Source organism: Rhineura floridana, chromosome 6 (assembly GCF_030035675.1).
Source record: "Rhineura floridana isolate rRhiFlo1 chromosome 6, rRhiFlo1.hap2, whole genome shotgun sequence".
NCBI lineage: Eukaryota > Metazoa > Chordata > Lepidosauria > Squamata > Rhineuridae > Rhineura > Rhineura floridana.
In genome coordinates this window covers 83,654,253-83,665,112 of record NC_084485.1, presented here as the reverse complement: position 1 = coordinate 83,665,112, position 10,860 = coordinate 83,654,253, and the positions used below count along the sequence as shown (strand labels likewise).

General features: G+C 43.0%; 1 protein-coding gene across 2 annotated transcripts in view; it reads right to left on the bottom strand.

The window, feature by feature from the left end:
• Nucleotides 1-5,235: 5,235 nt before the first annotated feature.
• Nucleotides 5,236-10,860, bottom strand: part of HECTD3 (HECT domain E3 ubiquitin protein ligase 3) — a 32,912-nt gene continuing 27,287 nt past the window's right edge. For both annotated transcript variants that reach the window (XM_061632810.1, XM_061632809.1), the window contains exons 15-21: nt 9,316-9,405; nt 8,695-8,901; nt 8,401-8,530; nt 7,987-8,061; nt 7,416-7,497; nt 7,210-7,281; nt 5,236-6,505 (exon numbers count right to left, since the gene is read on the bottom strand). In XM_061632810.1, the coding sequence (XP_061488794.1) occupies nt 6,421-6,505; nt 7,210-7,281; nt 7,416-7,497; nt 7,987-8,061; nt 8,401-8,530; nt 8,695-8,901; nt 9,316-9,405 (741 nt within the window). In that variant the 3' untranslated portion in view covers nt 5,236-6,420. The remainder of the gene's footprint in view (nt 6,506-7,209; nt 7,282-7,415; nt 7,498-7,986; nt 8,062-8,400; nt 8,531-8,694; nt 8,902-9,315; nt 9,406-10,860) is intronic.

Sequence of the window (10,860 nt, the reverse complement as noted above, 5' to 3'; positions counted from 1 at the left end):
GCCGTATATATTTGGCAGGGAGGCATAAGCCATTTAGGGACAAATAGTATTGAGGCCACCAACCTTTTTAGGCCCATTTGCAAACTGGAAAAACTGTTGTGGGCACCACACATGCACTACAACCAAGCACACAAAGCAACATATTCTACTAGCTGCAACAGAATGCTGCTTCTAAGCATTTAAGTGGGAGGAGGGTAGAGGATCCCATGGGCACCAGGGAAACCATTTATCGGTGGTGAATGTGCTCCTGTGGTCTGCTGCATGCTGGCGACCTCTACATCAACAGGTTTAATGATCCCCAACAGGCTCTTTTCTGTTAATAAAAGCACCTTTGGAAACCTCAATTTTCAGTGAAGAAATTACAGGGGAGGGAAGGAGTGCTTTACCTTTTTCTCACCCATTGTTTTCCTATTGTAAATGACTCCTCTGCTGCTTTCTCCCCATTGGTTACATATGCATGTTTGTAATGGTGTGCATACATCTAGAATGCAGAGGCACAGCTTGGGGTCAATTTGGAATGGAACAGTAAGCAAGGAAAGTGTGAAGCACCCTTCATCCCCAGCTCCCCCATGCAAAATGACAATGTCTCAAAGTTGCTATGTTTTGTGTTTGTAAGTTACCATGTAGTTTGCTGTTTACACACAGGTGCATCATTCACCTGTGTTGCACTATTTTTTTTTTTGTACTCCATGCTCAATGACTAAAATGTGAATCAGGCTTTTGTTGCTCTCATAGATACACAGACTTCATGAGTTCAATCTCTCCTTTTTTTTCCTTTTTCTTTTGCAAGAAACCAGGATAATGCACTTGATGGCACTTATTAGTGGTCCAACTATTCCCTTAAAACTGATTTGTCAAGATACCAGGTGTCCTGTTTGCCCATCTATTAAAAGTCTGGAAACAGACTCCAGTATGTAGGCCTTTCCCCATCTTGCAAGCACATTTAACCCAAAGAGCAACAAAGAAGGCCTGAAAGGAGCAAGCAACACTGAATAGGATACAATAGTGACTGGTGATAATCCACTTCCAGTTTTTCTAATACTGAGTTTATAGGTGCTGGCTCATTCCTGCTTTGTTGCCCTACCAAGTCAGCATCAATGATTAGAGATGATAATGAACGTACATAGAACCCCTGAGCTGGAGTTCAATACAGTAGGGCCCCACTCATACGGCAGGTTACGTTCCAGACCCCTGCCTAAAAGCAAACCCTACCGAAAAGCAGAACTCAGTCAATAGAATGGTCCCCAACACCCGAAAAATGCCATAAAAGCAGATCAAGCCCCGTATAAGTGGGGCCTTACTCTAATTGAAAACTGCTGAAAAGCGGGGCCCTACTGTATATATATTAAAGATAGAGAAAGTTGGCTTGGAGAAAGTTGCCTTTTCACAGTGAACACAGAATGAATGTATATAGCATCACTGGGCTAAAAGAAATGCATGCGCGCACACGCATGCACACACACACACACACACACCATCTCCAGGGAAGCAAAACCTCTCTCAAACCTTTTTCAGCTCTCTTACAGATTGTCTGTCTTGAGTCTTGGGGAGTTTCTATACAGGAACTCTGTGTTGCAAATGGGTCATTCAGATCTGATATTTTTGCATGTGCAATTGGTGCGTGAGTGTCTGTGTGCTCCATTTTTTTAGTCTTAGTTTTTTTGTAGGTATTCCAGTTTCCTGTCTACACAAGTGGGTGGCAGTCTTTGATGGAATGTTCCCATACTGAGTTTTTGACCTCTCTCCTCAGTCACTACTCCCCCCACCCTCCATTACCTTTTCCCATTCTGGTCACACAGATATTTCTGTACTTAAGTGTGTGCGCCTTTAAAAAAAAATCACTGTAAGTGTGCAAGATCAAAAGACCAATTGTTACTAGCCCTTAGTTATCATGTTTCAGAATGGGCAGTATGGAGCGTTGTCCTTTTCTGAGGGGAGGGGGCGGGCATCCATTTTCATTTGGTTATTTTCTTTAAAAATATAATAGAGGTTTTGCACAACCGAATTTAGTTATATTAAAATTATTTTAAAGAGGTCTTGTGCAAGACCTCTCTCCTGTTATATATACTATGATTATAGTATACAAGGTAATCCCCAACCTACTAAGATCTTATGAGAACGGCTTCAATATGAAGCAGTTAGTGGAAACAGAAACTCTAATTTTTTTTGGCAATTGGAATGAAAATGGCTAAGATATGCTCTGGTGAGCAGCAAATGAAAGTAGGGATGTGGCAAGAGACCACCCACTGAAATGTCACCACAGATATCCACACACTGCCCACCAAAAACAAAAAATGGGCTAACAATTTTCCAAACTTGCAGTAACTGTCAGCGTATGTAGTCTTCCAAGGTCTTGGGGGGTCTTAGATTCCTTGCTTTTTGGGAAGCCATGTCCCAGCAGGGTCCCTATGTCTCCAGCATCATATGAGCCAATCAGCATGAAAGGGGAGCGTGTTAGCCACCGAGAAGGGTCTTCTAACTTGATTTCTTGTTGTTTCCTGCTGATTGGAGCCAATTAGAGTGAAAGGAGTTCTTATTAGTTTTTATTTCAAAAGCCAAATTGTGGAGAGTGAGAATTTTCTAATTTCAGAACAGACAGTGAATCCTGATGATAGCATCCCATCTAAATAATCAAGCCACTTGGTAGCAGCAGGAGATAAAGATGTAGACACTGAATCCAGTAACTCAGGTAGTATCTCTGACATTGAGAAAGGACAGACAAATGGTGACAGTAATAGAGAAGCAGAAAGCAGTATTCAAGCCTGGCCAAATTATTCTATAATCTTAAAAGATTATATAATTTTAGGAGGAGGCATGGCTGTGGCTATCATGAAGCGACCCTGCATATCTGAATTTGCCACTATACTAGCGGTAAGGTGATTGTAGATGTACAATGAGTTACTTAATGGATTTTTTGCTGTAAGAAGAAATTCATATTAAATGTTAAAAAAATAGCACTGATTCCACAATAAACATCCGTCCGTTGAATGACTGAAATGACTGAAAGCAATTGAGTCTTTCATAACGTGTACGATAGGCTATAGTATGGCGCCCCCTGCTGGGAATGCGGCCAGTCACAAACAAGCTCTCAGGCTAGCCAGCCAGGGTCCCCCAATCCCATTTTTGTTAAAAAAAAGAAAGAAAAAGCATGTGTAATGTGGCGCACGCCGCGACTTCCTGCTCAGCTGTTTCCATCGTCTGAGGCAGGTGGCGCCTCAGCATCTCCCTCCTTTAGAAACTCTCTTTCTACCCCCCCTCCACCCCGTCTTGCATAGATAGCCCACGTGCTCGCTTAGAGGATGCGGCCGTTCCTCATCGTTATATTAAAGAAAGCAGGTTGCCCCCGCCTACTACTTAGGCCGGAGGAAGCAGGATGGGAAGGGGGGGGAAGAGTAGAGACACAGTGGAAGCTGTTCCATTAGGGCGAATGGGGGCATTGCCCCGACCTCAGTCTCCCCCCCACCTTACTGCCTTCTTACTCACATGCACACCAGGGGGTGCCCCTGCCCCTCAGCTTCCTCCGCCTCTGTTTTGTCCTTGTAGAGCTCAGCAGAAAGAAGGGTGGGGACAGTTAGCTGGCTCTGGCTCCACTTACTGTTAGGCTTTTGCCCCGACAGTCCCATCAGGCAGCACCCACCACTGGAGAGAGATTGTTATAGTGGGGCTAGTGGTCAGATGCAACAGAGGACAAGGTTCCTTCACACCTTCAAGAGCTGCGTAGAAGAGAATTTCAGCAGGTGTAGTTAGCCATTCAAACGGACACCTGCTGAAATCCCCTTCCGAAAGTGCAAGTGACCTGTCCTCCTTTGCACCTGGCTACCTTCACGGAGAGCTCCATTTGCTTCTTGATACACAGGTCGTGCCGCCGTGCCGCTTCCCCTTTCCAGATCCTTAAGGCCTCATCCCCATCCATAGGCTCGATGACCAAGTCCAAGCTCCTCTATCTGAAATGTTGCAGAGAAGGGGGAATCTTGTCCAACTCCTCAAAAGACAAGCTCTTGGGCCCGGGCACAATCCTCGTCGCGCCTTGGTACTATTGGTGCCCTTCACTTGCCTGCTGTGTGGTCTGTAATTAATCCCCCGCCACAGGCTGTAAGGGAGTTACACGTCCTCGCCCAGCAGGGGAGCCCCGGCATCCCCGACTAATCCCTGTTTCTTGTTACTCTCCTCAGGGGGGCCGCCGGCACCTCCAATAGCCCCTTTCTCTTAACCTCCCCCTTTCCTGTCAGATTCACAACAGGCTGTGTGTAGACGGGGTGGGGAGCTACGGCCACGCAATAGTTTGTTTCACCCTACTGTATAAGCGCAACCCCATCACAAAATCCGCACACTGCGAGAACTGGGGAGTTTAAAACGAACGCTGAGATAAGGGGTGGAGGGGTGAGGAGCACTGAAGAGAACCTCCGAGGGGCTGTGAAGTAGTGGGATTTAAGCTTCCCTTCCTGCCCCGCTTTACATGACAAAAATACCCAGCTGCAGAGATGACACCATCCCTTCCCCCACGCCAAATTCACCTCCCCAATTACCAATCAGGCCTATTGTGCGGCCACAAAAGCCGTCAGCTCTGCGGCCCACCCAGGCAGCTAACATACAGACAGTACATCCTCGACCCATGAATGGAGCCGTTTTGCCAGAGCGCTCGGTCCCCGTCTATTAAGACAGCCTATTGCTGTGACTGGGAAGTAAATACTAGTACTGCTGTTACTATTTAGATAGTGAAGGTGGGCACTCTTGAGGGGCACCGGCCCTATGCATTCCATTCAGTATTGGGAGCGGGCAGACCTTGTTAACTATTTTGGAAAGCTTAACTTCAAAATGCTATTTTCCAATCCTCTGAAAGGGTATGTTCTCGGTTTGGTATTCCTACATCCTTCCAAATTCTATTCTTTTCAAAATGTCAGAATTCAATATATTTTAGCAAAGTTGCTCAATACAGCTAGTCAAACAAGTTTCTATATCCCTCAGCCAAAGAGGGACAGCTTTGGAAAAAGGCTTTAACAAAGGTGGCTCCCAAAGAAAGGGCAAATATCAAACAGAAGCAGGGATTAGCAGAAGGGTGCCCCGACAGTCAGAGAAGCAGGGAAGCGCCTGGTTTCTCTTAGGCTCAGCATCACCTTGAGATACTGGCTTCTCCAATTTTCATGAGGCAGCGGGAGTGTATTCGTCCCCATCCTACCACACAAATATACCTTACACAGGTCAGGAAGGATGCTGAAAAGACTGAGCAAAACAGTCTTGGAAAGAACATCTCTTTAATTATGGTTCCATACTGCCCACTGGTGGGTAGACTTGATCACTGCAACTACTAAGTGAAAAGCAACCTGCAAGCGTCACGAAGATTTGGCAGTAATGTTAGGAGAGAGTATTGAAAATTTGCCCTCTAGTTCAGGGGCATGAGAATCTCTACTGACAAGAGGAGCCTTTACTGTTCCCTGAGAATGAAGTAATTAACAATACTGTTATGTAATGAAGGGAGGGACTATATAATTTAGCATTTAAATTTTGCATTGATATCACTTATAGATTGAACTGATTTTTTGCACATTATGCATGTTCACTGGTTTACTAATACCAGCATGCCTGTGTCATTAAGAACACTGGTAATTAAAAAAGCTGTTAAGTACATAATTATCACTGTCTGTACTTTACTGCATTTACTTACAACCCTTACTCCCCAAACCATGTGTATATACACCTAATTCATCTGATGAAGTGGACTGTAGTCTATGAAAGCTCATCCTATAACAAATTTGTTCGTTTTTACAGTGCTATAAACTACTTTGTTGTTTTTGCTGCAAAAAAACCTAACATGACTTCTCCTCAGGAACTTATAATTTATCTGTGGCCCTCAGATTTTTCTAAAGATTAATAGAACAATCCTACAAATAGCTACTGAGAAGTAAGCCCCATTGGGTTCCATATAATTTGCTCCCAATTAAGTGTGTTTAGGACTGCGGCCTAACAGGAGGGAACAAGAGTGAAAATGTAAGCAGGTTAAGAACAGAATTATGAGTATTCCAAAATATGTCAGTCAAAATGTAATTATCAACAAAATATATTTTGCAACTGTCTACATTTCTTACTGGAGATATTTTCAGAGAAAGAAGCCAGAATTATTGGATTCTAGAATCATGCATCCAGTTGTCCAGGCTCTTACAATTTGTGTTAGAAATGAAAAGAGTAATTCACCATTCCCATTTTATTATTTATCCCCATTCTTTTAAAATCCAAAGGTCCAAGTTCTCAATTTTGCACTTTTATTTGCTTATCAATACAATGCAGCCTGCACACTTAGTAATTTATTATATATACATGCATGCTTCCTGGAAGATGAGGCATGATGAAAAGACAGTAAGAGATTCTTGCATGTAGTTAACTACAAAAGGCAGAATAAGTGGTTGTCATGACTCTAATGTAGAATCACTCCTCCCATGGGCTCATATCTGTGTCAATAGCCACACAGTTATAAGCTGCATAACGCAACTTTTCTTCACAGACCTTGGCCCTACAAATTAAAAAGAAAACTCATATTAACTTCTTAATTTACATTCTGGTCATCACCAACTCATCTTTTACTGCCAAAGATGACACCCTTCTGCAATTGGCATCCCTATGCTATACTGATATCCCCATCTCCATGTATATTAGTCTCAATAGCAGCCCTACTTCCCAGTATATTAGTCTCCTTCTTAGCCTTATTTTCCCTACTATGATCCCCTTTTCCCATTGCCCCACTACCTACTGTGAATGTCACTTCCCTAGTTACCAGTCCTATACCTTGACCACTCCAGTAATTCTTCCCATGCTATAAGTGACTGCCCCAAAACTTTCAGTTGTCTTTCCCAGATCTATGCCACAACTACCAGTAATACATCTCACAAGATTACTGCCTCTCTCACAAGAGCTTTCTAGAGAGCCTCTCTTAGACTTTTTGTTGAAAGATCAAAATAAAATGATGATATTGGGATTTGATGATTAACTAAGACAGCCTATGGAGAAAAGTGATCCTGTATGTATACATTAAGGGACAGGTTTGATGTATATTATATACTTATAGCTGATCTGCGACAAATCGGAAGTCCACTATTTTATTTTTATTTTTTTTTGTTGTATTGTTATGTTTTTTGACTTTGTTTTGTTTGTCTTTTGAAAAATTTGAATAAAAATTATTAAAACAAACAAACAAGAGCTTTCTAGAGCAAGACTTACGAGGCATAATTTGGCAAAAAAAGTGTGCTGGAGCAGGTGGAAGATTCAGGAAGTGCATCAGTGGTCTCAGAGCTTTGAGAGAAGAAAGAACAATTCAATGAGATCTGTGGAGAAGACTTTACCAGACAACAGAAACACAAAATGGCTGCCAATCCATCACCCTCCCTTCGCCACAGGGCACACACCAACAGAAAAACAGCACTCACCCTAATTTGTCAGGATATATATAAATTCGAGCAGGAAGTCGGCTTCTTCCAGTAACAAACCTGAGGAACCGACTGCGATCCTCTGAGGAGAAGAGTACACTACCATCAGAAACTGCCAAGGAGATCTCACCAAACTCCCTCTCCACAGCAAGCTTGCCCAAAATATATGTAGGGATGAAGCCTGACTCTGTCTCAATACCAAGCCCTAAAAAGGCAGAATTTACTCCTGATCCAATTAAGTCAAGCTCACCAAGTGTCCGGTAGAATGGGAGCCAGTTAATATTTGAGGTGGGAGTGAAATGGTTCCTCTTAAACAGGGAACACCATTCAGTTTTGAGAGCTGTTTTAATAGTCTGTTTGTGCCTCCTTTTCTTTACTTCTTTCTTCTACTGCCATATTGGTGTAACTTTCCCTTCCAGTTGATTCTCTTTTGAAAAATGGGGGGGGGAGATCCTGCTGGGAGTGGCTATGAGTCATATATAGTGGGAAGAACCTCTTAAAACATTTATAGCTAGCACAGATTTTTCTGCATCACCACTGCATAACTATGCATTTGCTAATATCTACTTACCATTTGTAAAGTTGTTCAAGGCCTCCCAGAAGTACTGAATTCTAGTATCTGATGGTTCAAAATCTTCAAAGCGAGCTGTGAGAATGAAAAAATCAGATACATGGTGCAGGTTAGAAAAAAGTATAGCTGGCACAAACCTACAGCATATTAAGGACCAATTGAAAGGAAGAAGGAAAGAAGCATGCCCATATTTGGGCAGAACAGATTCAGGAAGAAAGGAACATATACCCAGACACACAGACATGAGGTGTTAATATGCCAGCTCATTTTCACAGTATAACCCATCAATATGGCACTTGTGCAGTAGCTGCATATAGAATTGCCAGTCATAGCTTTAGTCATGAACAGTACATGCTTCATGAGGACATAATGCCGTATACTATCAATGGAGAGTGCAAGGTCTTCCATACTTACTGAGCTTCTTCAGGGCCTCAACAGTAACTTCAGGGTCACCACAGACCTTCTTCTCTAGTTCCTGCCAAGTGAGCAGATCCAATACTGCCTGTGGCACTACCTTCAGAAGTCCAGCCTGCATGGCTGCAATCTGAGATACAAGGAAAAAGAGAGCTAAGAGATGGGAAAAGGGACTACTTCACACACAAACCACCCAAGAGAGCACAGCAAGGGAATGTTACCACTGACTGGCAGCAGACTGGCTGTAGGGAAGGCCAAGCATGATCATGTTGACCAAATGCCATTCTGAATTACCTGCTCCTTGCTCTCATCTAGCCGTGCCTTCTGTACCAGGTGGATGAAATCCAGGCGGTCCTCACGGTGCACCACAGTGCGAGTTCCACCAGGGATAAGCTCCACCATGCGCTGGTCACTCAGCACAGTGGTATAAGTCAGCTCATTCCCAAACTTGAACTCAAAGGTCTCTTTGTCCATTCCTTCCATCATCTCCAGAAGCTTCACCTGAGAACATGGAAATGAACAATCTTGCTGAAAAAAACTCCATGGCCAAAATAGCAAGAAAGTAGGCGACTTGAATTTCATACAAACCACATCCATAAATAGATGGGTATTATAATAGATTGTCAAAACATCTTCCTGTCAGCTAGGAGCACACATGATGTGTAGAATTCTGTGCAGCTGGGATGGTTGTAAGCTGCAATATTTGTAGGCCACTGTCATGTGTTAAATATGTAACACTGAAGGAAGCTGCCACTTCTCCCTCTCCCCACTGGCAGTTTTAGGAAATAAAGTTAAGCCAGCTGCTCTTCCATGTTGGCATACAAATGCATAGACCATGCAGACAAATGCTAGAGAGAAATTTACACCTCAAGTTTCAACAATCACAGCTAGATACACTTTCACTCAGTGACTCACCAGCACAGAGTCAACAGCAGGGAAGTCCTTACTCCAGCTCACTTCCTCCCCTGTTAGTTGCTTCCAGACAAAGCCAGGCAGGGCCAGAACCTTGGAGATAAAAGGAAGGAGATTTGCAGTGCTGCAAAACTTTGCCTCCAGATGCAATCTTGTCCCACTATGCCCGCAGTAAATATTCAGGAAGGGGGGCAAGACAGCCTCTTGTTCTGGTTTTATTATGAACAATTCCAAGTACTAAGACAGTGGTTCCTTAACATTTGTTGCCATTTTAAGGCAATAATCCAGAAGAGTGCCATAGATTATAGTAATGCCTACACATAGAGTGTTTATATTTGGTAAATCTTATTCTGTCATAGCAGGATAATCCACACTGGGTTGCACCCTCCTTCAGGGTAAGGTAGCATGGCTCCTTTCCACCACTTGGTAACATCAAAAAGTCCAAAGTTACATGAAAGAAGTTCACACTGCAGCTCCTTCCTATGTCAGCATTGCTCCTTGTGTGAACTGGAGCAATGCTAACTGGAAAGAAGCCGCGACATGGACGCGTCCAATGTGACCTCAAGTTTGGTATTGCCAAGCTGCACAGGGAACAGCAGGAGGCTGGTTCCTTCCTGTGCTGCTTGATGATATCAGACAAGAAGATGGCACCCTGCAGCTGCTCTCATGCAGATAAAGGTAATATCAGCTGAGGCCTTAAGGTGACAGGTTCATATTACAGTTATGTGAAGGGGGGAAAACAAGAACAACTTAATCTTAGTCACATCCACACTATACAGTTACAGCACTCTTATACCATTTTTAACAGTCATGGCTTCCCCCAAAGAGTCCTGGGAATTGTAGTTTGTTAAGGATGCTGCGAGTTGTTAGGAGACCCCTCACAGGAAGACAATTCCTAGCACCTTTAACAAACTAACAGTTTCTGGGTGCTTTAAATGTATGGTGTAGAAGTGACTTTTGATCTAAGATGAGAAGTTTGCATTCAAAAAGCTGCATTTTGAATCAGCAAACCCAGCCAGAGAGACTAACTGAAGGAAGTAGCTAGAGACAAAAGGGCAAGAATCACAGAAAGCAAAAAAGAGACCAGGACTCCCTCAATGAATCAGGAACTGTATTGGGAGGGACAAACTGTCCTTTTATCTGGGTGGAAAATCTAAAATATTTATTTATTTATTTATTAAACTTGTATACTGCCCCATAGCCGAAGCTCTCTGGGCGGTTTACAATAACTAAAAACAAATACAATTTAAAATACATCTTTTAAAAAACAATTTAAAACACAATTAAAATTTTTTAAACAATATAGAACACATGCTAAAATGCCTGGAAGAGGAAAGTCTTGACCTGGCGCCGAAAAGATAACAGTGTTGGCGCCAGGCACACCTCGTCAGGGAGATCATTCCATAAATAGAAGATGTTTTCCCCTTACATAGGGAACTATGAGGGACCTGTCCTTACAATCTGAGAGATTTGTGAGCCTCTAGAATGTGTCATTCTTTCCCCTATAGCTATAGTTGAATGTGACAGCAGAAGAGGGAATAATTTCTG